The sequence below is a fragment of the Dendropsophus ebraccatus genome, chromosome 4, assembly GCF_027789765.1.
Source record: "Dendropsophus ebraccatus isolate aDenEbr1 chromosome 4, aDenEbr1.pat, whole genome shotgun sequence".
Classification (NCBI taxonomy): domain Eukaryota; kingdom Metazoa; phylum Chordata; class Amphibia; order Anura; family Hylidae; genus Dendropsophus; species Dendropsophus ebraccatus.
In genome coordinates, this window is record NC_091457.1 from 40,573,507 (window position 1) to 40,601,095 (window position 27,589).

At 42.3% G+C, this 27,589-nt stretch overlaps 1 protein-coding gene across 1 annotated transcript in view; it reads right to left on the reverse strand.

The window, feature by feature from the left end:
* Window positions 1–1,144: 1,144 nt before the first annotated feature.
* Window positions 1,145–27,589, reverse strand: part of LOC138789270 (mucin-5AC-like) — a 36,461-nt gene continuing 10,016 nt past the window's right edge. Inside the window, exons 20-35 of the mRNA XM_069967873.1 lie at window positions 27,306–27,561; window positions 27,089–27,144; window positions 26,174–26,274; window positions 22,709–22,863; window positions 22,484–22,622; window positions 22,294–22,404; window positions 22,002–22,181; window positions 21,615–21,854; window positions 21,255–21,411; window positions 20,683–20,811; window positions 20,073–20,217; window positions 19,464–19,504; window positions 17,581–17,907; window positions 6,637–17,121; window positions 2,320–2,580; window positions 1,145–1,377 (exon numbers count right to left, since the gene is read on the reverse strand). Of these exons, the coding sequence (XP_069823974.1) occupies window positions 1,145–1,377; window positions 2,320–2,580; window positions 6,637–17,121; window positions 17,581–17,907; window positions 19,464–19,504; window positions 20,073–20,217; window positions 20,683–20,811; window positions 21,255–21,411; window positions 21,615–21,854; window positions 22,002–22,181; window positions 22,294–22,404; window positions 22,484–22,622; window positions 22,709–22,863; window positions 26,174–26,274; window positions 27,089–27,144; window positions 27,306–27,561 (13,016 nt within the window). The remainder of the gene's footprint in view (window positions 1,378–2,319; window positions 2,581–6,636; window positions 17,122–17,580; window positions 17,908–19,463; window positions 19,505–20,072; window positions 20,218–20,682; window positions 20,812–21,254; window positions 21,412–21,614; window positions 21,855–22,001; window positions 22,182–22,293; window positions 22,405–22,483; window positions 22,623–22,708; window positions 22,864–26,173; window positions 26,275–27,088; window positions 27,145–27,305; window positions 27,562–27,589) is intronic.

Genomic DNA, 27,589 nt, shown 5'->3' on the forward strand with positions numbered 1-27,589 from the left:
CAGACCATAAGAATATGTTTACTCACCTTCTCGCAGGTTGTGTCACAGAAAAGTTCTTCACATTTTACTGCATAGAAACCAGATTCATCCTTTTCATCCTTGGAACACTCGCATTTCTGGCATGCATCCTTAGGTTGTGGGATGGTGGAACCAGGCTGTGCAAAGATACAGAAGAGAGGTTCACAGCCATAGAAATCCATATACATGTCTTGTCTTAAATACAAGGAAGCACCAGTGGTACCTAGCCTAAAGTTAGGTATATGTTATGTTATGTTAGGTATTTGTTAGGTATACATACCTTATACACAGTGTTATCTGTTACACACACGGAATCAGGTTCTGGAAGGGGATACAAAATAGTTTGTTTAAAGCACACAATTTGGTGACATCTATTGGTGGTCCCTATTTTCTTTCATAATATATACTTCGAGATAGTTCAGCATTGAACTAGGCATGCCATTCTATAAAATACAGTATATTTTCCACTATAGGTATATTATCCATACTTTTTCCAATTACATTTTTTTTGTGTGTAAATAAAAGTATTATTTAGTGACATGGAAACCATTGTAAAGTAGAGATATATTGAGTAGTTCACAATAGCTAACATGTACGTATTAATATAGTCTGCCAGCATGCTTGTTGATGGTTTCCATGTAACAGTAGGTTGTTGTACTGAATAGAGTAAATGGAAATAGCAGCTAATGTCCTTAATTATAACTGTATAATTATTTTATTAAATAATGATTAATCCTCTATTACACAGTCCCTAATGGCATATATAATATAATAAGAAGTAAATACTGCATACCACATGTGAGATTAGCACAACAGGCACCAGGTGGCATAATAGACACAACACGATATCCTGTACCACAGTTTGGCATCATACATTCGCATGGACCACATTCTGCAAAAAAAAAAAAGCATACATAGTCATAATACATATTGCACAGTATATAACATGCTTCTGTTCTCATAACCAAGCGTTATGAGCAGTCTCATGACTTATATGTGTCACATTTGGCTTGGAAACAATAGCGACCATCAAGCATATTAACTAGGATTTCTGCATTGTTCTAAAATCTGATAAAGACATTGTCTAAAGTTCTGATTGGGGCTCATAGGAGAGGTGGGAGGATCTTTACTTTGTTGCTGTATGGTGGAAAACCCCAGAGAAGACCCTCATCCATTTCATTGGAAAGCATCCCAAGCACAAGTAGAGTAATTTGGAACAAGCAAAGAAATATGTATCTTCCAAATTACCTTTGTATTCATTTGTGCCCCCTAATCCCTCTAAACTGTAAGATCTCAGAACATCTTGTTTCGGCTGGTTGTCATGAGGCATTTTGTCTACATTACCAGATGCAGAATCTCCTATATAGATACAGTGCATAAGAGATAATAGTAATCATCAGAGAGATTACTAGAACACATTGCTGCTAGGGCATAACACTTTTGTAATACAGTCTCTGAATCTAATTCTGTATGAATCTGACAGAGAACATTCATGTGCTGTGGAGTGTTATGTACTATAGCTACAGTAGTGACCCATAGAGTCCTATGGGTGCTATAATTGTAGGTACATACAACTGTCAGGGGCCATACTGGGTTCGTGTGCATAAGACCTTAGAATCAGAAAAAGTAAGTAACCTGATATAGGCTTGTTATTTCACTGAAGGAAATGTGCTTTGATCCGTTTTTTGTAAAAAAAAAAAAAAAAAAAATTATAACGTTTAAGGGCAGATATGATTAATTTATTTAAATATATAAATGGCCCCTACAAGAAATATGGGGAAAAGATGTTCCAGGTAAAACCTCCTCAAAGGACAAGGGGGCACTGCCTCCGCCTCGAGAAAAAAAGGTTCAATCTCCGGAGGCGACAAGTCTTCTTTACCATGAGAACTGTGAATCTGTGGAACAGTCTACCACAGGATCTGGTCACAGCAACAACAGTAGAGGGCTTCAAAACCGGCCTAGACAAGTTCTTAGAGCAAAATAATATAAATGCATGTATAGAACCTATCATCCCTCCCCCTTTCCTGTATCCATCCCCTCCTTGGTTGAACTTGATGGACATTTGTCTCTTTTCAACCGTATTAACTATGTAACTATGTAACTATGTAATGTAAGTCAAAGGAAAAACTAATGAAAACGGATGCACACAAATACATCCATTTTTCCTCCTTTCTTTTCTGTTCTTTTTTCGTTGCATAAAACAGATAAAAAAAAACGGACTGCAAAAAACACAGTGTGACCCCAGCCTTACCCTGTATTAAAATTGACTGAACTGTGTCAGGTTAACATGATTGTACTTACCGGATTCTGTTGATGAGCTGGGTTCATGAGATGTGCCAGGTTCCTGAGGTGTACCAGATGAAGAAGGACGAGTTGGAGGTTTCCTGCTCGGTCTGGTTAAAGGTGGTTTATTACTGCTGATACTCATTATGTTCTCTTGGGATGTAGAAGGTTTTTCTGTTGAAGAACATTCACCTACAGACCATTCAATTTCACATGTGCTCCCACAAATCGCATGGAATGCACAACCTTCACGATCTCTTCTGGTGTAAATAGTTTCACCTGAAACACAATAAAAAAGTGAATGCAGTATACAGTACAATATTTAAAAATGTGATAATTTAATTAAACACATGGAAGGAAAATCTCACACATGACATGAACAATAAAAATGATTACTTCTTTACAAATTACTCCATTGATTTGTAGATACAGTGGTACCATAGTTTAAGAGTGTTTTGCAATAAGAGCTCACAGTTTTTCAAAATTGTAACTTGGTTTAAGAGCATTGCTTTGGTTTAAGAGCTCCCTGTACTGGGTGGGAGCACGAATGGAGGAGGGGCATGGTCTGCATAGCGGGGTCTACAGCACTGTACTCTGACCCAGGAAGTCTCCCTCACTTTCCAAATCATAGCAGATCCACTTCAGGCTGGGGCTTACATCAGGGGACAGGACTGTGGAGGTAATCTCTCCATAGCTGTAACCCTTCTCTCCCCAGACAGAGAGCGCTGCATGTATGTGCTCACATCTGCCCTGCTCATTCCTTCATGCTCCCTGCAGTCTCTGTCAGCCCTTGTGTTTCCCATCCTCTCCATAACTGTACAGTAACTTATAATATCACATATTCTGCTGTTTCTAAATGTTGGTTTCATTTGTCTTACATGTTATTCAGAATAAAAAAAAATCATTATTTTTGGGGTGTTGAACAAATTGTCTGCATTTCAATTATTTCTTATGGGAAAATTTGTTCCGCTTTAAGAGTGATTTGGATGACAAGCGTGGTCCCAGAATGAATTATGCTCCTAATGCAAGGGACCACTGTATATATGTGTGTGTATATATATATATATATATATATATATATATATATATATATATATATACACACACACAGTATACATTCATATACACACATATATACTCAGTATATATATATTTTGTTGGACAGGATACATTATGATGATTATGGTATGAGAAACTATTTCCCAGGGTTAGGGTGCGTTTACACAGAAAGATTTATCTGACAGATTTTGGAAGCCAAAGCCAGGAATGGATTTAAAAAGAGGATAGGTCTCAGTCTTTCCTTTATGACCTGATCCCTGTTTATAGTCTGCTCCTGGTTTTGGCTTCAAAGATCTCTCAGATAAATCTGTCTGTGTAAATGCACCATTACTTTTGATGAGGGTAACTTGAACTAAAGAGGTGATTATCCTGCTTTGCAAATTGGTGATACTGATTATAATCTTCAGTTTCACCTTTTGCCCTGTTTTTCTTCATCTTATGTTGCATTTACATAGACAGATATATCTGACAGATTGTTAAAGGCAAAGCCAGGAAGGGATTTGAAAAGAGGAGAAACCTCAGTCATTCCTTTATGACCTGCAAGGCCAATTCTAGGTTTTCTGCTGCCTGAGGCGAAACCTGAAATGGTGCTAAACCCCCTCCACCACGTGCCCACCCTGTTCCTCCCACCCCTACACCCCCAATTGAAAATCTTAAGTAAGACGCGTGTGCAGAAAATCTGCAGTGTATAATAAGTGCATACAAAATCCAGCTCCACCTTGGGGGACTTCTAGTATAAGTGCACTGATCTCTCATTGAGATCTATGCTGCATAGATATGCAGCATAGATCAATGAGATCGGCACTCGTTTGCTTCCGCCACTAGACACCAGGGAAGTGCTGCATCCGGTAATTGGGTGCAGCTGTCATCTTTGACAGCGGCATCTGATTACCTTATTAGGGGGCACGGCGATCGGACCGTGCCCGCTAATAGCTGCGGTCCCGGGCTACGAGTGGCACCCGGGATCGTGGCGGATCACAGCGGGGTCGCCGCGCGGCCGCGCTCGGAACGCCCTTACCGACCACAGGCCGTAAATATACGCCCGTGGTCGTTAAGGGGTTAATGTACATTAGGAATTTGTCTAACTTTCCCTAACTAATACCATATTAAAAAAGACTTTTGGACAAACTTCTCCTTAAATGCTGTCCACAAAAACTATTGCTTTTGCAGACAGACTTAAATGTCTATTGGCTGTAGGTGGCCCCTGGCCAGCAACCAGTGTTCCCGGGGGGCCCACACGGTTACCGAATGTTGTGTCTGACCATTTAGCTGTATGTGCCTGTATGAGAGGAGAACATACAGTTGAATGCAGCAGGGTGATTGACAAGGCAAGGAGAGCATTGGCTCTCCACCTTGCCAATCACTTGTGCGGTCACAGAGCAGGGAGATAGTTGACATGAGAAGACTACAGTACTGCAACCGCACAGCAGGTAAGTATGGCTTTTTTTCCTTAGTTATACAGCAGGAGACCTATGTGGGTGGGTGGGGCTAACTCCTGGGAAGGATGTTATCTATGAGGGTTGGGGTATGGGATGTGCTATCTAACTGAAAAGGGGGTACCTAATTTGGAGGTACAGTCTACTCACAGTGGTGGTGGTGGTGGTGTCTAACCACCAGGTGGATTACCAGGGAGATTACTGCTGGGGGGGTGGCTGCATGGAGAATAGATACCAGGGGGATTACCTACATGAGATAGTGCTGGAGGGGATGCCTACATGGAGGATACAACCTTTTTTGGGGGAGGGGGGTTGTCTGCACAGAGAGGTCTAAATACTAGATAGATGCACAGAGGGTAGTCTATATTCTATATAAACTTGAGGGCACAGAGGGCCCTAACTATTACTACTACTACTAAATGGAAACAGAGGGAAGAAATAACTATATTGGGGCACATAAGGCCTAACTACTATATGGATACACAGAGAAGCTGAATTTCAATATGAAGGGGGTGCACAGGTAGGGTCTATCTTCTATATGGAGGAACAAAGGGGATAATGTACTATGTTGGGGTATAGATGGTGGCCTTTTTACTATATGAGAGGATAGAGGGACCCTGAGAACTATATGAGGGCTAAAATTGGGTCTAAATACCACATGGAGGCATACATTGACTGCTCTCATACACCCTGTACACCATGATTATCGGGGCTGATTTCTCCTACATTTTTAATATATTGTCATATATTGTTTCTATGAATTAGTAAAGTAATCCATTTCGTTATGTTGCAGTAGTCTGGCTTTTTTGTATACAGGTTCTTTAGTTTAGTTGCCTTGAACTGCATGGGACTATTTATTGTTATTACCCAGCATTTGTACTATTCATTTACTCTATTAGTATTGCAGGTATCCCCTTCTTGTGTTGCTAATTTGGTCATTGACCATCAGCTATGGTGTAGTCCCCATGCTGCCCAATAGATATTAGACAGATAGATATGAGATAAAGAGATAGAAGAATAGATGGATGGCTAATTAGAAAACAAAAATAGCACCATAGCTTCCTCTATGTTTTTTGTGGTATTACAACTTGGTTCCATTCTCTTTAAGTGGAACTAAGCTGCACTACCACATCCAAGCTTTGGAGGAGAGTGGCGCTGTTTCTGGAAAAAGGCAGCTATGTTTTTGCAATGCTGGATTAGCCCTTTAATTTTTACATGGTTATATATGTGAAATGTCGAATGTCTTTTCCACTGTTCTCAGTCACTGTTCACTATAAATAAAGTAGTAGAAAATAGCATTTATTACTCGGAAAGCATTGTCATCTACTGAGGTTCCCTATGGGTAACATAATCCCCACCCCCCACCCCCCCGACTGAACCCCTAGCTACGCCCCTAGTGATGTCTGAAGCATATAACAATACCTGCACAGCGTTTGTAGTTCTAAATTCCTTGTATTTTACCTCCGTGTCCAGCTATCATTGGCAGATCATGGGGTCAATGAAATCAGTGGTGTGTCGCAGAAAGTATAATTTATGGCCTTTCCATAAAACATGCTACTCTTAAGAGAAACGGCCCTAATGACATGTTCTCTGTTTACTTTCTGTTCCTGGCTTTGGCTTCAAAAATCTTTCAGATAAATCTGTCTGTGTAAACACATTAACTATTTTATGTAAGGACTTGCTTTACCCATATTATATACCTGCTTATTTTTCTTTAAATATAGAGTTTTGATCTTAAGATGCAATATTTTCAACATGCAGTGGTCATCCAGCAACAAATTAATATTGTAACTTGAGGGACCACATATAGTCCAATGTAAATTTAAATATTGGATCTTACCTGGGGAAAACAACTCCTCATTAACTTTGCAGAAACACATTGTTTTGGGCCCAGGGTGGGATGTTGGAGCTTCAGATGATGGGGTACTTTGTTCTGGTGTAACTGTTGTTGCTAAAACTTCTGTGCTACCACTAGGAGTGGCAAAAGATGTGGTAAGAGGTGAGTAGCCTGTTGGATACACTGTTGTACCAGAAGTTGAAGTGACAGTAACAGGGCTTGATGTTGTACTAGAAACTGAAGTAGAGGTACCGGGAGTTGTTGGTGTTGTGACTTTGGGCGAAAGGATTTCACCAGATGTTCTAGGTGGTTGAGATGTTTGTTCTGGTTCTTCAGAGGTAGGTGACCCTCCAGGTGTTGTGCCTCGTGGTGGTGTACCTGGAAGTTGAGGTGTTTTTTCTGGTTCCGTAGATGTACTTGGCTCACGAGGTGTTGTGCCTTCGAGGGAAGTCCCTGGTGGTTGAGATGTTTTTTCTGGTCTCTCAGAAGTTGATGGCTCTTCAGATGATGGACTGCTTGGGGAAGAGATTCTTCCAGGTGTTGATCCTCTTGGTGGAGTACCTGGTGGTTGAGGTGTTTTTTCTGGTCTCCCAGAAGTTGATGGTTCTTCTGATGATGGGCTGCTTGGGGATGGGATTCTTCCTGGTGTTGATCCCCTTGGAGGAGTGCCCGGTGGCCGGGGTGTTTTTTCTTTTCTGCCAGGCGTTGATGGTTCTTCAGATGATGGGCTGCTTGGGGATGGGATTCTTCCAGGAGTAGTGCCTTTGGGTGGAGTACCTGGTTGTCGAGGTGTTTTTTCTGGTCTCTCAGAAGTTGATGGCTCTTCTGATGATGGGCTGCTTGGAGATGGGGTTCTTCCAGGTGTTGTACCTCTTGGTGGAGTGCCTGGTGGGCGAGGTGTTTTTCCTGGTCGCTCAGAAGTTGATGGCTCTTCTGATGATGGGCTGCTTGGGGATGAGATTCTTCCAGGTGTTGATCCTCTTGGTGGAGTGCCTGGTTGACGGGGTGTTTTATCCTTTCCTCCAGGTGTTGATGGTTCTTCCGATGATGGGCTGCTTGGGGATGGGCTTCTTCCAGGTGTTGATCCTTTTGGTGGAGTACCTGGTGGTCGAGGTGTTTTTTCTGGTCTCTCAGAAGTTGATGGCTCTTCAGATGATGGGCTGCTTGGGGATGGGATTCTTCCAGGTGTTGATCCTCTTGGTGGAGTGCTCGGTGGCCGGGGTGTTTTTTCTTTTCCTCCAGGTGTTGATGGTTCTTCCGATGATGGGCGGCTTGGAGATGGGGTTCTTCCAGGAGTTGTGCCCCTTGGTGGAGTGCCTGGTGGTCGTGTTTTCTCTGGTCTCTCAGAAGTTGATGGCTCTTCTGATGATGGGCTGCTTGGGGATGGGATTCTTCCAGGAGTACTGCCTCTGGGTGGAGTACCTGGTGGTCGAGGTGTTTTTTCTTTTCCTCCAGGAGTTGATGGTTCTTCCGATGATGGGCTGCTTGGAGATGGGGTTCTTCCAGGTGTTGTGCCTCTGGGTGGAGTGCCTGGTGGTCGAGGTGTTTTTTCTGGTCTCTCAGAAGTTGATGGCTCCTCTGACGATGGGCTGCTTGGGGATGGGATTCTTCCAGGTGTTGATCCTCTTGGTGGAGTGCCTGGTGGACGGGGTGTTTTTTCTTTTCCTCCAGGTGTTGATGGTTCTTCCGATGATGGGCTGCTTGGAGATGGGGATCTTCCGGGAGTTGTGCCTCTGGGTGGAGTGCCTGGTGGTTGAGGTGTTTTTTCTGGTCTTTCAGAAGTTGATGGCTCCTCTGATGATTTGCTGCTTGGAGATGGGATTCTTCCAGGTGTTGATCCTCTTGGTGGAGTGCCTGGTTGACGGGGTGTTTTTTCTTTTCCTCCAGGTGTTGATGGTTCTTCCGATGATGGGCTGCTTTGAGATGGGGTTCTTCCGGGAGTTGTGCCTTTGGGTGGAGTGCCTGGTGGTCGAGGTGTTTTTTCTGGTCTCTCAGAAGTTGATGGCTCTTCTGATGATGGGCTGCTTGGGGATGGGATTCTTCCAGGAGTTGTGCCCCTGGGTGGAGTACCTGGTGGTCGTGTTTTCTCTGGTCTCTCAGAAGTTGATGGCTCTTCTGATGATGGGCTGCTTGGGGATGGAATTCTTCCAGGTGTTGATCCTCTTGGTGGAGTGCCTGGTGGGCGAGGTGTTTTTTCTTTTCCTCCAGGAGTTGATGGTTCTTCCGATGATGGGCTGCTTGGAGATGGGATTCTTCCAGGAGTTGTGCCCTTTGGTGGAGTACCTGGTGGTTGTGTTTTCTCTGGTCTCTCAAAAGTTGATGGCTCTTCTGATGATGGGCTGCTTGGGGATGGGATTCTTCCAGGTGTTGATCCTCTTGGTGGAGTGCCTGGTGGTCGAGGTGTTTTTTCTTTTCCTCCAGGTGTTGATGGTTCTTCCGATGATGGGCTGCTTGGAGATGGGATTCCTCCAGGTGTTGATCCTCTTGGTGGAGTGCCTGGTGGACGGGGTGTTTTTTCTTTTCCTTCAGGTGTTGATGGTTCTTCCGATGATGGGCTGCTTGGAGATGGGGTTCTTTCAGGTGTTGAGCCTCTGGGTGGAGTGCCTGGTGGTTGACGTGTTTTTTCTGGTCTCTCAGAAGTTGATGGCTCTTCTGATGATGGGCTGCTTGGGGATGGGATTCTTCCAGGTGTTGATCCTCTTGGTGGAGTGCCTGGTTGACGTGGTGTTTTTTCTTTTCCTCCAGGTGTTGATGGTTCTTCCGATGATGGGCTGCTTTGAGATGGGGTTCTTCCGGGAGTTGTGCCTTTGGGTGGAGTGCCTGGTGGTCGAGGTGTTTTTTCTGGTCTCTCAGAAGTTGATGGCTCTTCTGATGATGGGCTGCTTGGGGATGGGATTCTTCCAGGAGTTGTGCCCCTGGGTGGAGTACCTGGTGGTCGTGTTTTCTCTGGTCTCTCAGAAGTTGATGGCTCTTCTGATGATGGGCTGCTTGGGGATGGAATTCTTCCAGGTGTTGATCCTCTTGGTGGAGTGCCTGGTGGGCGAGGTGTTTTTTCTTTTCCTCCAGGAGTTGATGGTTCTTCCGATGATGGGCTGCTTGGAGATGGGATTCTTCCAGGAGTTGTGCCCTTTGGTGGAGTACCTGGTGGTCGTGTTTTCTCTGGTCTCTCAAAAGTTGATGGCTCTTCTGATGATGGGCTGCTTGGGGATGGGATTCTTCCAGGTGTTGATCCTCTTGGTGGAGTGCCTGGTGGTCGAGGTGTTTTTTCTTTTCCTCCAGGTGTTGATGGTTCTTCCGATGATGGGCTGCTTGGAGATGGGATTCCTCCAGGTGTTGATCCTCTTGGTGGAGTGCCTGGTGGATGGGGTGTTTTTTCTTTTCCTTCAGGTGTTGATGGTTCTTCCGATGATGGGCTGCTTGGAGATGGGGTTCTTTCAGGTGTTGAGCCTCTGGGTGGAGTGCCTGGTGGTTGACGTGTTTTTTCTGGTCTCTCAGAAGTTGATGGCTCTTCTGATGATGGGCTGCTTGGGGATGGGATTCTTCCAGGTGTTGATCCTCTTGGTGGAGTGCCTGGTTGACGGGGTGTTTTTTCTTTTCCTCCAGGTGTTGATGGTTCTTCCGATGATGGGCTGCTTGGAGATGGGGTTCTTCCAGGTGTTGTGCCTCTGGGTGGAGTACCTGGTGGTCGTGTTTTCTCTGGTCTCTCAGAAGTTGATGGCTCTTCTGATGATGGGCTGCTTGGGGATGGGATTCTTCCAGGTGTTGATCCTCTTGGTGGAGTGCCTGGTGGTCGAGGTGTTTTTTCTTTTCCTCCAGGAGTTGAAGGTTCTTCTGATGATGGGCTGCTTGGAGATGGGATTCTTCCAGGTGTTGATCCTTTTGGTGGAGTGCCTGTTGGACGGGGTGTTTTTTCTTTTCCTCCAGGTGTTGATGGTTCTTCTGATGATGGGCTGCTTGGAGATGGGGTTCTTTCAGGTGTTGAGCCTCTGGGTGGAGTGCCTGGTGGTTGACGTGTTTTTTCTGGTCTCTCAGAAGTTGATGGCTCTTCTGATGATGGGCTGCTTGGGGATGGGATTCTTCCAGGTGTTGATCCTCTTGGTGGAGTGCCTGGTTGACGGGGTGTTTTTTCTTTTCCTCCAGGTGTTGATGGTTCTTCCGAAGATGGACTGCTTTGAGATGGGATTTTTCCAGGAGTTGTGCCCCTTGGTGGAGTACCTGGTGGTCGTGTTTTCTCTGGTCCCTCGGAAGTTGATGGCTCTTCTGATGATGGGCTGCTTGGGGATGGGACTCTTCCAGGTGTTGATCCTCTTGGTGGAGTGCCTGGTGGACGGGGTGTTTTTTCTTTTCCTTCAGTTGTTGATGGTTCTTCCGATGATGGGCTGCTTGGAGATGGGGTTCTTCCAGGTGTTGTCCCTCTTGGTGGAGTGCCTGCTGGACGGGGTGTTTTTTCTTTTCCTCCAGGAGTTGATGGTTCTTCCGATGATGGGCTGCTTGGTAATGGGATTCTTCCAGGAGTTGTGCCCCTTGGTGGAGTACCTGGTGGTCGTGTTTTCTCTGGTCTCTCAGAAGTTGATGGCTCTTCTGATGATGGGCTGCTTGGGGATGGGATTCTTCCAGGTGTTGATCCTCTTGGTGGAGTGCCTGGTTGACGGGGTGTTTTTTCTTTTCCTCCAGGAGTTGAAGGTTCTGCAGATGATGGGCTGCTTGGAGATGGAATTCTTCCAGGTGTTGATCCTCTTGGTGGAGTGCCTGGTTGACGGGGTGTTTTTTCTTTTCCTCCAGGTATTGATGGTTCTTCCGAAGATGGACTGCTTTGAGATGGGATTTTTCCAGGAGTTGTGCCCCTTGGTGGAGTACCTGGTGGTCGTGTTTTCTCTGGTCTCTCGGAAGTTGATGGCTCTTCTGATGATGGGCTGCTTGGGGATGGGACTCTTCCAGGTGTTGATCCTCTTGGTGGAGTGCCTGGTGGACGGGGTGTTTTTTCTTTTCCTTCAGTTGTTGATGGTTCTTCCGATGATGGGCTGCTTGGAGATGGGATTCTTCCAGGTGTTGATCCTCTTGGTGGAGTGCCTGGTGGACGGGGTGTTTTTTCTTTTCTTCCAGGTGTTGATGGTTCTTCTGATGATGGGCTGCTTGGAGATGGGGTTCTTCCAGGTGTTGTGCCTCTGGGTGGAGTGCCTGGTGGTAGAGCTGTTTTTTCTGGTCTCTCAGAAGTTGATGGCTCTTCTGATGATGGGCTGCTTGGGGATGGAATTCTTCCAGGTGTTGATCCTCTTGGTGGAGTGCCTGGTTGACGGGGTGTTTTTTCTTTTCCTCCAGGTGTTGATGGTTCTTCCGAAGATGGACTGCTTTGAGATGGGATTCTTCCAGGAGTTGTGCCCCTTGGTGGAGTACCTGGTGGTCGTGTTTTCTCTGGTCTCTCGGAGGTTGATGGCTCTTCTGATGATGGGCTGCTTGGGGATGGGATTCTTCCAGGTGTTGATCCTCTTGGTGGAGTGCCTGGTGGACGGGGTGTTTTTTCTTTTCCTCCAGTTATTGATGGTTCTTCCGATGATGGGCTGCTTGGAGATGGGGTTCTTCCAGGTGTTGTCCCTCTTGGTGGAGTGCCTGCTGGACGGGGTGTTTTTTCTTTTCCTCCAGGAGTTGATGGTTCTTCCGATGATGGGCTGCTTGGAGATGGGATTCTTCCAGGAGTTGTGCCCCTTGGTGGAGTACCTGGTGGTCGTGTTTTCTCTGGTCTCTCAGAAGTTGATGGCTCTTCTGATGATGGGCTGCTTGGGGATGGGATTCTTCCAGGTGTTGATCCTCTTGGTGGAGTGCCTGGTTGACGGGGTGTTTTTTCTTTTCCTCCAGGAGTTGAAGGTTCTTCAGATGATGGGCTGCTTGGAGATGGGATTCTTCCAGGTGTTGATCCTCTTGGTGGAGTGCCTGGTGGACGGGGTGTTTTTTCTTTTCTTCCAGGTGTTGATGGTTCTTCTGATGATGGGCTGCTTGGAGATGGGGTTCTTCCAGGTGTTGTGCCTCTGGGTGGAGTGCCTGGTGGTCGAGGTGTTTTTTCTGGTCTCTCAGAAGTTGATGGCTCTTCTGATGATGGGCTGCTTGGGGATGGAATTCTTCCAGGTGTTGATCCTCTTGGTGGAGTGCCTGGTTGATGGGGTGTTTTTTCTTTTCCTCCAGGTGTTGATGGTTCTTCCGAAGATGGACTGCTTTGAGATGGGATTCTTCCAGGAGTTGTGCCTCTTGGTGGAGTACCTGGTGGTCGTGTTTTCTCTGGTCTCTCAGAAGTTGATGGCTCTTCTGATGATGGGCTGCTTGGGGATGGAATTCTTCCAGGTGTTGATCCTCTTGGCGGAGTGCCTGGTGGGCGGGGTGTTTTTTCTTTTCCTCCAGGAGTTGATGGTTCTTCCGATGATGGGCTGCTTGGAGATGGGATTCTTCCAGGTGTTGATCCTCTTGGTGGAGTGCCTGGTGGACGGGGTGTTTTTTCTTTTCCTCCAGGAGATGATGGTTCTTCCGATGAAGGGCTGCTTGGGGATGGGATTCTTCCAGGTGTTGATCCTCTTGGTGGAGTACCTGGTGGTCGAGGTGTTTTTTCTGGTCTCTCAGAAGTTAATGGCTCCTCTGATGATGGGTTGCTTGGAGATGGGATTCTTCCAGGTGTTGATCCTCTTGGTGGAGTGCCTGGTGGACGGGGTGTTTTTTCTTTTCCTCCAGGAGTTGATGGTTCTTCCGATGATGGGCTGCTTGGGGATGAGATTCTTCCAGGAGTTGTGCCCCTTGGTGGAGTGCCTGGTGGTCGTGTTTTCTCTGGTCTTTCAGAAGTTGATGGCTCTTCTGATGATGGGCTGCTTGGGGATGGAATTCTTCCAGGTGTTGATCCTCTTGGTGGAGTGCCTGGTGGGCGAGGGTTTTTTTCTTTTCCTCCAGGAGTTGATGGTTCTTCCGATGATGGGCTGCTTGGAGATGGGATTCTTCCAGGAGTTGTGCCTCTGGGTGGAGTACCTGGTGGTCGAGGTGTTTTTTGTGGTCTCTCAGAAGTTAATGGTTCTTCAGATGATGGGCTACCAGAGGATACAATCCTTCCAGGTGTTGTGCCTCTGGGTGGAGTTCCTGGTGGTTGAGGGTTTTTTTCTGGTCTTTCAGTGGTAGATGGCTCACCAGGTGTTGTGCCTTTAGGTGGAGTGCCAGGTGGGCGAGATATTTTTTCTTGTCCCTCAGAAGTCGATGGTTCTTCGGTTGAAGGCTCTTCAGATGATGACCTAACATGAGTTGGTGTTTTACCAGGTGTAGAGTCACCGGATGATAAAGGTTCTGTAATCGAAGTTGTTAAAGGAGTTCCAGTTACTTCACTAGATGATGGTGAAGTAGGAGAGGGGGTTGTTTTTCCACAGAATTCTATAAACTTTTTAGAACAGCATTCATATCTGATTTCATAATCCAGACATTGCTTGGTTTCACCTGATTGTTCATTGTTCTTACAAACCAAGCCATCTTTCACATTGCAAGTTGTCTTTTGTTCTGTTACTTTATAACTTAATTGCTGATTTTGAACAGCTTGGCATTCAATTTTATTTTCAACTTCTTCATTTGTACAAATTTCAATTCCCTCAGATTTCAGCTTTTCTGAATTTTCAATCTCTTCTCCACTGGTGCCTTTGGAAGGTTCATTATTGTTTTGCCAGCCTGTCCAGCGACATTCACTTTTTCGTAATTTCTTACAGCTTGTAGTTGTAGCAGGAGGGTTTGAAGCACTTTCTGTTTTTGTGGTAGAAGATGTTGTTTTTGGAAAGGATGTTAGACCTATGCTACTGGTTGTAGATTTTGTACCACTAGGTGATGAAGATTCAGGGCTACCTGGTGGTGTGGATTGTACCTCTGTAGATGAACTTTCAGGCACACTGGCAGGTGGTGTGGATTGTATCTCTGTAGAAGAATTTTCAGTCACACCCCAGGGTGGTGTGGTTTTTACTTCTTTAGAAGAAGTCTCTGTCACAGTTGTTGAACTTGTTGTAGCCAATGTAGTTGCCTCAACTTTCTCACAGTAATCTGCACAGCATTCAAACTGTATCCTATAATTGTAACATTTTTCTTTCTTCTTCTGGTTTTTGTTCATACAGCTTAATCCATTTGCCAGGTCACAAGTAATTTTTTGTTGATTGCCCATTATTGCTGCACCAGTTTTATCAATAGCCTGACATTTGATATCTCGTTTAACTTCATTCTCATTGCAAATCTTCATTCCTTTAGCTGTTATGTCTTGAGCATTTTCGGTATCTCCTCCATCGCCTTTAGGATTAGGAACATTGTTGTCATACCATGAAGTCCAGCGACATTCAGTTTTTTTAACACAACCTGGTGTCGGTGATGATGTGGCAGATGTGATTTCAGATGAACTTGGAGACAGTGGTGCATTCGTACTACTGCCTGGAATAGTTTCAGGGGCTGTGCCAGTAATTGATGTTGTAGGTGGTGATGTTTCTGAAGAAGAAGGCTTTGTTACAGAGACAGTTGTTGGCACACTTGTAACTTTAGTGGATGAGGTTGTAGACTGCCCACAAGATTTCACAAACTCTTTAGAACAGCATTCAATCCTTATACTATAGTCGTGGCAATTTTCTCCAGATTGATCTTGATTCTTACAAATCAAACCATCTTTTAAAGTACAAGTAGTTTTTTGGCCCCGATTTTGTTTGTATGCTGTTTCAGAATATTGTTCATCTTTACATTCAATTTGATTTTCAACCTCACCAGGCTTACAAACTTCTGTTCCCAAAGACCTTGAGTAATATGAATTTTCTCTTTCTTCACCGTTAATTGCTGTAGATGGCTGATTGTCATTAAGCCAGGGAGTCCAGCGACATTCTACTGCCCTTTCATTTTCACAGTCCTTAGGAGAAGATAAAGTAGGTTCAGTAATTGAGCTTGTGGTAGGGGTAGGAGATTTAGTGGCTACTGGACTTGATTTTGTGGGTGTTCCAACTGGTTCACAATATGATGCACAGCACTGAACCCGTATTCTGTAATTATGACACTTTTCCTTTTTTTTCTGATCTCTGTTCCTGCAAGTCAATCCACTTCCCAAGACACAGGTTAGAATCTGTTGATTATTAGCAATTGTTATTCCTTCATGATCAATGGCCTCACATTCTATTTTATGTTCCATTTCTGGATCTTTACATATCTCATGTCCAAATGATTTTATTTCATCTGGATTTTCACTGTCTCCTCCATCACTTTTCAGTGAAGGCTTGTTGAGATCAAACCAGCGTGTCCAACGACATTTCATTTTATGTATGCATGTTGCTGGAGTAGATGAAGTTACAACTTCAGTTGATGATGAGGATGATGATAATGAAGGAGGAGATGTGCCTTCTAATGGGGTTTCATAACCAGGTTTTTTTGTAGATGATATGCTTGTTCCGGGTTCTGGTTGTTTGGTGGTTGGTGTTTCTTGACTTGTGGGCTCAGAAGTTTCAGGTGTTAATACTGGGGTAGAATGTGTCGTTCCCTGGGTTGTTGTTTCACTTCCAGGAGCTTTTGGTTCTGTAATTTCAGTGGTGGTGACTCCTGGTGTTTCTGTTGTTTCACAGACTTTTCTACAACATTCAATTCGCATTTTATAGTTATAACACTTCTCTTTCTTGTTTTGGTCTCTGTTGTTACATATCAGCCCATTGTCCATATCACAAGTGAATTGTTGATTGTTATCAGCAATAGTGAGTCCCTTATTATCTACAGCTTCACACTCTATGTTGTTTTTAACTTCTTGATTTGTACAAACGTCATGTCCGGTCGATTCAATGTCTTTAACATTTTCAATTTCTCCTCCATCACTTCTGCCACTAGGTGAATTCATATCATACCATGAAGTCCAACGACATTCCATCTTGAACACGCAGGTTGTTGTTTGAGGGGGTGTAGGAGTCTTTGGTGTCTCTTCATATGATGTTTTTCCTGTCACTGGGCTAGAAGACTCGGGTGTACCTGTAGATGTGGTCGAAGGAGTTTTTGTAGTTTCTGGCTGTTGTGGTTTAGCACTTGTGCTAATAGGTGTTTCTGAAGCTGAGTGAACAGGCAAAGATGTTGGGTGCTCTTTAGGTGTAAAAGGCTGTGTTTTAATCTCAACAGAAGAGCTTGTAGATGGAAGCTGTTCCTTACTTGTTGATGAAGGAGTAGATGTACATGGCATGTATTTACAACATTCCATTCTTATTTCATAGTTATGGCACAAGGTTGGATTATCTCTGTGGAGACAAAGTAGGCCAATTTTTCGATTGCATGTCACTTGTTGCTTTAAATCTTTTAGTGATTGGTTAGGGAATTCTTTTGCTCTGCATTCAACATTTCTTGGGTTTTCACATATTGTGTAACCATTGTTCTTAATATCTTCAAATCGTTCAAAATCTCCTTTACCGTCTCCAGGTTTGCTGACATCATACCATTGTGACCAAATACATTCATTTGCCTCAACACAAGCTGGGGTTGAAGCTGAGAAATGTAAATAAATAAAGGTAAGGTCAGTATATTAAGATGAACAAATAAAATGACAAAACATGTACACATTTTCTGAAACCTAACTTGGGTTCTTAAGCAATTAAAAATGGGTATATTATCAAAGTCTATTTTAAGAAACGTGTATACTGACACAATATAGACTATGCAATAAATACTATATATCTATATTACTATGCTTACATGATAAACCATTAAGCTCTAGCAATATAGTTTACAATCTTTACTTAAAGGGTTATACTCATCTGGTACACTAAAGTCAATAGAAGCACTCTAAAGGTAGGTGTGGGTCCCAGAGTTGGGACCCACATCTAGGGAGCACTTATAGCATGTCCCAGATGGGTGTAACTAAATTCATGTCTTCCTGTCATTTTCTTAAAACAGCAGAATTTGTATAAAAGTAGCATAAAGCATGCATTTTAATAGACATAATACCAGATGGACTTTCGGAACTAGATGAGGAAGTAATTGGTTGTTCCGTGCTTTGCCCACCACTTGGAGTTTCAGGAGATGATTCAGTGGATGTAGAAGATGTTGGGGAAATACCATAGGTAGTTGGTGGTGTAGTGTGAGTGTGCTCTTCAGATGAAGGACTGAAGTCAAATGTTGTAGGTGGAGCTGTGGTAGTTGGGCACAGGCCAATCCTCCTTTCTACTGTTGAATTTTCAGAACAAATGGCATTTAAACAGCCACCAATTCCATCAGCTGTGTAATAGACTATGTCCCCAGGCAGAAATTCTTTGCCTTGATATGTGCAACAACCTTGTTTTGAAAGAAAAACATAAAACATTCAAAAAATGTTCAAGACTGGTTAGTTTTAAATAGATGCAGATACGTCTACTACAAGAGAAATAGTAAGGGAGAACACCTTTTTCTGTATGTGTTTGCAATAGCTGCATTCAGTTTGTGTGGTAAAGCAGTACGAAATATGTGTTCAGTATTACTATTTGCCATGAAATACATTGATACATTCTTAAGGAAACACATCTATTTATAGCTTTACAAGGTAGAAGGGGTGCAGATTATATATACCATTATTTCTTATGTTGGAGGAATAATTATACATAATAACTAGTGATAAGAGAATACTATACGGTGAAATAGCTATTAGATTGAAAACTACCCTATTCGAGCTATTCGTTTTCGTTCGAATATTTGAACAAAAACGCAGAAAAAATTCGATTCACCCTCCCATCCCCCTGGCGCTTTTTTGCTAGCCAATAAACATGCAGAGGGGAGGGATAGGCACTAGGAATAGGCAGGACTTTAAAAAAAAAAAGCTTTAACTGTAATTTGCTGGCTAGACTATGTCGCCTCCTGAATATACGAATCAGTGATTTCAGATTCGTGTCACTTGCTGGTTGGTGCTAGAGAGGGACAGACTGTATACCAGGGATAGAAAGCTTTTAAGTGAAGTTAGGTGTCAGCGCTAAAAGTATAGAAAGCAGAGATTTAGAAGCTGTTTTGAGACAGTGGGGGAGATTTATGAAAGGGTGTAAATATACACCTGGTGTAAACTGCCCACAGCAACCAATCACAGCTCAGCTTTTGTTCTACTAGAGCTAAAAGCTCAGCTGTGATTGTTTGCTGTGGGTAGTTTACACCAGTTGTATATTTACACCCTTTCATAAATCTCCCCCAGTGTGTTCAGGGTACTATTAGACGAAGCGATTTTTAACATTTACCGACAAACGATAAACAATTGCAAACAAGATTGTTTATCGTTAAACTGAAATCGTTCACCATATTACACAGAACTGTAGTCGTTAGTTCTGATCGTTATTGCGAACGCTACTACGATCGTTTACTCCATCCGATCCCAGCAAAACAATGAACGAGTAGAGAACAAATGCAGAACTTGAGCGAACGAATGTTTAATTAAAGCAAACAATTAGCGAACGCTTAGCGAACAATAGTTAGTAAACAATAATCGTCTTGTGTAATAGGGCCCTTGGATAGGAAGGGACCCCCAAAAGTTAGATACACCCAGGCATGCTTCCCCTGGTGTCCCAGATGCATTCCAGAGGTTTTGGCATCATTTCTTGAGGTGTCATTGTGGACTTGGTGACCTCCAAGTGGTCGAATATTGATTTCTAAGTCCCGAGTAGTTTTCTCCCATAGACTATAATGGGATTCTACCTTCGATCGAAATATAGGAATATGGGGGCTATTGGAATCGAATTTTTGAATATTTCACTATTCACTTATCTCTTATAATAACAATAACATAATAACATAAAATTTATTCTGTATATAGTAAATGGTTATATAAAATACAGTGTATCTGATGTATAGCATTTTATAATAATATGTCATACCTGATGCTTGGGTACATTGTCTTCCATTTTTGGTGCATGTGCTATAAAAAAAATACTTGTATTAGTTAAGTTCTGTAGCATACTAAGGTATTACTATTATACGTATTCAGATTTATTTCTGGAGTGGAATGTCCAGGACAACACAGATTACAAAGGTATGAAGAGTCTGCGACATAAATAGACTAGGTTCACACAATGTCTTTTTTTGGCTGTTCAACGGACATCTTTTTGGACGCCTGCCATTTTGAGGCCAAATAACATCCATTATTTTTAATTCATGGACATCATTGCAAAATAACGGATGTTATTTGACCTGAAAATGACAAACGCCCAAAAAGACGTCAGTCGGATGGCCAAAAAAAGACATTGTGTGAACCTAGCTATAAAATGCTTTCCACTTAATCCGTCTAGAAAATTTCTGCAGAAAGGAAGGGTGGCTGTAACCTACTTCTATAATACTCGTTCATTATATCATGAAAACTGTAAAATGGGGATTCAGCAAGAAAGAATATTATCAATAATCTGCTTTTAATAAACATGAGATGTAGAAGCAAAGGTATCCGGCATTTATATGAAAACTGTTAGATATGCCAATGTTAACACTCTTACCAAACAGAACATCTGGATGGACCTGGCATCTTTTCTCCTGGTTTATACTCTTCTCCGTATTCATCATAACAGTGACAAGAGGCAACGCAACGCATTGATTCCTCATCAAAGAATGGTCTATCCTCAGGACATGTAGGGTAGCAGCCTTAAGTGAAAACACATTATAATTTTATAATTTAGCATGACTCAACAGTGTTGTGATTTTTTTAAAAAATCTGAAAGTGGAACCCCTAGCAATAAACTAATAATGTTGGGGAAGTATTTTCAGCTACAGTTTTACATGTTGGCCACTGTTATATTAGATGGGGACATTTTTAAGTGGATAAAAATTATTTGCTTTAACTAAGCAGTTACGCTCTCTGGCTAGTAATAGCCCAACTAGGAAGCCTCCTTCTTAGACTTCCATATGTCCTTATAATGCACATGGGGTTGGTTTGAGAGATTTTGTTTAGTTGTCCATTATGATGTAGAATGTGAAAAATCCACAAATCGACTTGAATATATTTACCAATAGCTATTTTTGTTTCTAATGTTTAATTTGTGGAGTGGTTCTTGTCTTTTAAGGATGAAAATACTATTCTTTTTTTTGTAAATTAAAAAAAAAAATTACCTTCTAAGCCAATGAGCTTGTTAAAGCAAACACCAGTTGGATTCATACAAGTCTTTAAACATGGAGCACCACAGGCTTGGTAATGCCATTCACAATGTCCTTGCTGGTTGTAGAAATCACAAAATACAGCTGCGGAGACAAATGATTCAACAATGTTTCACCTGGCATAAAGAATGTGTGGCAGCAGTAAAAGAATAAGCTTCATTTATACTTAGAGAATTTATAGGTTTCTCTACATCTAATTAGTCAATAGGAAGCTCAGATCAAGACATATATTTAGAATTTGCATGGAGAGGTAAGTAAAAGAGATTGGTTGTGGTATTATAAATAGTCTGCTTTTCTTTTCTAGACTTCATCCATGGCTCAATATCACATTTCAGCTTGTATTGCAGTTCAGCCCAATTCACTTTAAGAGGAACAAGCACCAATACCAGCCATAGCCTATGGTCAAGACTCATTCCGTATAGAAACATATAGATGCTGTGTGTAATGAATTACATGAATCAAAACGTGTTATTTATAATATATAGGAGACAAAAATGTTTCAAACTATTTGAAAAACAAATACTTACGGCAAATGTTTGGAGATCTCCATCTGATACACTGCCCAGCCTCACTACACGCTTGGGCATAAGCTGCCACAGCAGTACAGAAGCAATCACAGTCTCCACCGGTATCACAAGCACAAGCATCGTTGACACAAGCTTCATAGTAGTTAACAGGGTCCACCTGATTATTGAATTACCCGGATATTATAAATGGTGCAATAAGGCTTTATTATTTATACTTTTAGAGACAGTATTTGTATCAGTTTATTTTCCAGTATTTTCCAGTATTTTCCAATAACAATACAAATTAAACTATAAAATGAGAACAAAAATAAAAAACTAGCTGATCACATGTGTAATGACAAAAAATAAACTTATACTCACCAGGCCATGACAGGAAGCAAACACACCACTAGTGATGATACTACATTGTTTCTGGGACCATGCTTTTCTATATGGATTAGATGCACAGGTATCCTTAATGTCCACAGCATTAGAACATCTCTCAGAAAGCTTCCAGCTGTTGCCAAACTCAGCGACATCTCCAACCTTAGACTGACTTCTGGTTACAAAGTCATTGGCCGCATTTCCATCAAAGTTACCACAGAGACCGCAGACTTTTCCCTGGAAAACAAAAGAATATGACATTATTTGGTGCTAGCTGGAAAAAAATCGATGAAATTAACCAAAATTTATATTTAAGTTGGGAAACTGAAATGTAAGCATTCATGTGGCTTGTTTTTGGAGTGACCACAGTATGCAATTTTTTACCTCAAATTTTGGGTCCAGCTTAATAAAGATAGTGGTTTTCTTATTCCAGACCAGAACTAAACCATTGGCCGCCTCAACCGCTAAATAGAGGCCCATCTGTCGAACTTTGAAGGGAACATATTGTCCATTGTTCCTCTTGACCACATCAAACTTCTGATCACCAAGACTGAGCTCGTAGTTCTGCAAGTGAAGATAAAAATTGGGAGGGAGGGGAACATTAGAAAAACATTAATGTGGCTTGTTAGAAATTTGAAGTTGTGGGATGCATATGTTTTGCATATTAAACACTTACACCCAGGAAAAGTCTCATAGATTTTGAACAAGTGGTGCCTTTGGAGCCACACTGTGTATTTTCTGTGAAGAGTCGGAATGTACCTTTATTTGGGTCACCTGAACAATAATCCTAGGAATACATAGAGAAGATTGTGAGTTGTGATTGTGCAAAAATGATGTCCTTTATTCAAAAAGACTTTCATATGTACCTGGGTTAAAGTGTACCAGCAATTTCCATTGAAACGATATCTTCTGTTGTCAAAGGTTAGGTAATGCCCATCTCCATATACAGCACAAGTCCCCAAGCAGGTGTTTGTGGTACATTCCCACTTTTTACGCTTACAGGTACTGCACAATAAGATCAAAAGATTATTTATTGTTAAGATGTTACCTTAAAAAAAACAAAAAACCCACTGTGGTCTCCAATATTTTACCATGTGTTGCATTTGACTTGAACTGTTTCTCCTGCTGCATAATAGTCATCATTGAGTCTACAAGGACAATCATCTTCAGCAATGCAAATGTTTCTTTCAACATCAAGCACCAATCCTTCAGGACATATGCAGCCAGATACACAACCCGAGCTATGCTGTAAAACAAAGAAAAAAACTAAATCTAAACAATCTAATCTGTGAAGCATCCAAATAATATGCTATATTTTTAATTAAAATGTAGATAAAATGTATACTATTTGATTTTTTATTTTATGTATATTATGGCTAATAAAACCATTTAACCCCTTAACGACATAGGGCGTATATTTACGCCCTGATGCCGTTAAGGACGTTCAGAGCGGGGCCGCGCGGCGACCCCGCTCTGAACCGCGGCGGTCCCGGGTGCCGCTTATAGCCCGGGACCGCCGGTATTAGCGGGCACGGTCCGATCGCCGTGCCCGCTAATACAGTAATCAGATGCAGCTGTCAAACATGACAGCTGCATCCGATTACCGGACGCCGCACTTCCCTGGTGTCTAGCGGAGGAGATCGCTCCTCCGGGATGTTATCCCGGAGGAGCGATCTCCGTTTCTGAAGCCGGCCGGGGACCGCTCCAAGATGGCGCCGTCCCCGGCTCGGCACTCGTTTACTTCCGGCTGCAGCAGCCGGAAGTAAACGAGTGCCTATCTCATGGATCTCTGCAGCATATCTATGCTGCAGAGATCTCTATGAGAGAGCAAAGTGTATATACTAGAAGTCCCCCAGGGGGGCTTCTAGTATAAGTGTAAAAGTTTAAAAAAAAATGTTGTTAATAGTAAAAAGCCCCCTCCCCTAATAAAAGTCAGAATCACCCCCCTTTTCCCAGGTTATAAATAAAAGTAAATAAATAAATAAATAATAAATAAACATGTTTGCTATCGCCGCGTGCGTGATCGCCCGAACTATTAATTAATCAGATTCCTGATCTCGCACGGTAAATGGCGTCAGCGCCAAAAAATCCCAAAGTGCAAAATTGCGCATTTTTGGTCTTATCAAATCCAGAAAAATTGTAATAAAAAGCGATCAAAAAGTCGTATATGCGCAATCAAGGTACCGATAGAAAGATCACATCATGGCGCAAAAAATTACACCTCACACAGCCCCATAGACCAAAGGATAAAAGCGCTATAAGCCTGGGAACGGAGCGGTTTTAAGTGACGTATATTTGTTGACAATGGTTTGAATTTTTTACAGGCCATCAGATACAATATAAGTTATACATGTTACATATCGTTTTAATCGTAACGACTTGAGGAACATATATAACAAGTCAGTTTTACCCCAGGGAGAATAGCGTAAAAACACATTTCCCCCAAGTAAACAAAATGCGTTTTTTTTTTTCAATTTCACTATACATTTATTTTTTACTGGATTCACAGTGTACTTTATGCAAAAATTCAGCCTGTCATTGCAAAGTACAATTAGTGACGCAAAAAATAAGGGCTCATGTGGGTTTCTAGGTGGAAAAATGCAAGTGCTATGGCCTTTTAAGCACAAGGAGGAAAAAACAAAAATGCAAAAATCGAAATTGGCTCTGTCCTTAAGGGGTTAAAGGGATTGTCTGGTGGATAAAATATTTATAAAAAGGAAGACTTGTCTTTAAAAAAAAAAATGTACAGCTCCCACACTACTGTTCTTTGGATCCCTGCTGACCTCTACTTCCTAGACCTTTCTTGACACACAGATAGGAAATGCCTGCTCAGCCAATCACTGGCCACAGTAGTGATCCACCACTGCCAGTAATTGACCTATCAGACATTTAATGTGTGTTGAACGAGCTCCAGACAAAACAATTCCTTTTTTTTGTTCTCATTTTTGTATATTTTGTTCCTTTAGGTATGTTTAAACAAAATATACAAACATTAGAATTAAAAAATGTAACAGCTTTATGCAAAACACATTACAATTGAGGCGGAGAATGCCTGCAATTTCCACCATTCCCCGTCCCTGTTGTAATATGTTTTGCATAAAGCTATTAAATTTCCTTTGTTCAATTATTTGTATATTTAAACATCCCCTGAAGGAACAAAGTATAAAAAAATACAAAAAAAAGAACAAAAAAAAAAAATCCCTGTTAACCGCCACTCTCCGCTCTCAAGGTGCGGGCATCTGGTAAAATGCTTTAGTCTCCCATTGATTGCAATGGGACTCGTTAACCTCAAGTTACTTTGTGCCAGTTAGCAGTTTATGTTTAGATTATAAGATCACTTTCATTTGCAAAAGAAATTATTTTTCCAAACATGCATTAACAAGCAAAATATTGGTTTTATGATAACAAAAAATTGTTAAAGGGATTGTACAGAGTTGGTTAAAATGGTCTGCCCTCACCAATCCCCACCCATAATCTAAGCTTGTTTCTATTACATGAATAGTTTGTCTGCAGCACATCCTGACTTACACCCTGCAGCTTAAGAAAGTCCTCACTTCCTTGCCCACTCTGTCTTGGTTTCTCTGTCCTCCCCCTTCCTTCTGAGACCAAAGTAACATGAGCTCTGTCTTTTCTGTTGCCAGGCAAGCTGTAACACCTCATCTGTAACCTCGCCCACCATTGACATCAAACAAATCAGGAGCACATTGCCAAGGGGCGGAGAAACAACAGAACAGTGACAGCCTCCTGAGAAGTATAGGGAAAGGAAGAAACTGTTGTTTCATCTGTCTCTTTCTAATATAACGATGTAGATGTATAGATAGATAGATAGATATTTTGTTTAGGGTATAAACCCACACAGCATATACGCAGCGTATTTACTGCTGCGATACGCAGCAGATACGCAGCAGATTAGATCTAAATAACTGAAAACAGCATCAAATCTGCTGCGTATCTGCTGCGTATCTGCTGCGTATACGGTGTGTGTGTGTGTTTGTACCCTAACAGTGTAAAGCAGAAGCAGATTGAGCCAGCAATGGGCAGATACTACAAGATGAGGCAGACACTTGGCTCTTGGCTATGAAAGGCAATGCATACTGGGAGATGTAGTTTCCCAGTCATCACCAACTTGCATATAGACTAGCTTTTAGAAAAACTTGTAAATCAGGAACAGCTGCAGCTAGAAAGACAGGCAATGGTTCAAAATACTCAGGGGGGCTTGGTAATTGAGACCAGCAAGGAGCTGGTTTGGGAGCATTTAAATATTTAGCTCTTGAGTGGAATACCCCTTAAAGCTGTGCCTGGTATTACAACTAACTCCCATTTATGTTGATGAGGGTGAGCTGCAAAAACACATCTGAGGAATAAGAAAGTCACTGCTTCAGCCATGTCAGTTCAGTAGCAAACAGCTTTACCCATTTCTGAGTTCACTACATCAAAATAAATTATGATGCAGGGAGTTCCATAAAAGTTGAAAAGTTCAGTCCGTGCTATACAGTCAGCTATCATGGATGTTTTAGGTTTGGGAATCTCTTTTCAAAACAATCATGTTAACTTACGCATTCTGAATCAAATGTTGAACAGCTTTTCTGACACTCAAAACCTTTAGTTCCTGCAGTGGCATTGTCACAATCGAAGTAGACCATTGGGTGTTCACATTCTTCAAAAAGAAAAATAATGTTAAATAAACATATGGCTATGTCCAACTAGAACGAAGCAATTTCACATTGCATTTTTGGGCTATGTTCACACACTGTAAGAGATGGCAGTACCGGCCAGATGATCTTTCGCGCCACTGAGTTCTGATGCGGGCACATCCGTGTGCGCCCACATCAGAATTCTCCACTGTACACTATGGAGCGTGCGGCCTGAGCCGCTCGCTCCATAGTGTGCACTGACAGGGTTTTCTATTAATTCAATAGCAGCCTAGGGATCCTGCACGGAGTGTATACCATGTGTATACACTCTGGCCGGGATTCCATAGACAGCAATGCAACGTATATTTTCATATTAATCACAGCTGTTGTTGCAATCAGTAACAGCGGCCGTAGTTTAACAAAAATATGCGTAGTGTGAACATGGCCTTATTGTGTTACTGCATGTGTGAACACAGCCTTACATGGGCTAATTATGGGGCCATGAGCATTGCTAGAAACACTCATTACCAATGATTGCCCCATGAATAATCAGATGATAAATGAGAAAAGGCTTGTTTCTGGGCCGATCACGTTGTTTAAGCAGCTGATATCATCATTGTGTAAAGCGGGTGTGCTACCAATAATGTTGAAATTAAACGGCCACATTATTGATCCAGCAATTATTCATGAGGTCTGGCCTGCACGATAACTGAGTTGTGTTAAGGCTCATAGCAACAAGTTATTGAGACCTGTTCAACCCATGTAAAGTAGACATTCACTTTTATGAACCATTACAATTAATAGAAAGAGCTTATAAAGAGACAAAGCATAAAATACCTTTTACCACCACAGGAGCTACACCAACACAGTCCAGTTTTCCATTAGTGCAGGTGCTATGGAGGACAACAAGGATATTTTAGAATGTATAAGGACATATATCTGTATAACTGGCTGTTTTGTGATCTAGCAATCTAGCATTAGATAAATGATGGTACTGGTATAAATGCTGGTTTCTTGTTGCCCTAGGACATGAGTTTGATAAGTGTCATCTTACCACATTGCCCCATTTTCATGAATGACTTCTCCAGGTGCCATAGCAGTTCCCTTATAGTAACAAGAGCATAGAGCAGGAAGAACACATTTTCCACTGTCGTCTCGGTAGGTTCCTTCTTCACAAATGCAACCATCAAGAGTCTCAATATCATATTCACAGGTGACATCATGTTCACTGAGGCCACGGCAGCTAGGAGTACAAGTGGTCACAGTGTAGCTGTAGGTTTGACCAGGCGGGCAGATGGTCGTGTATGAGTCTAAAGGAAAGGCACATCAATAAAATAT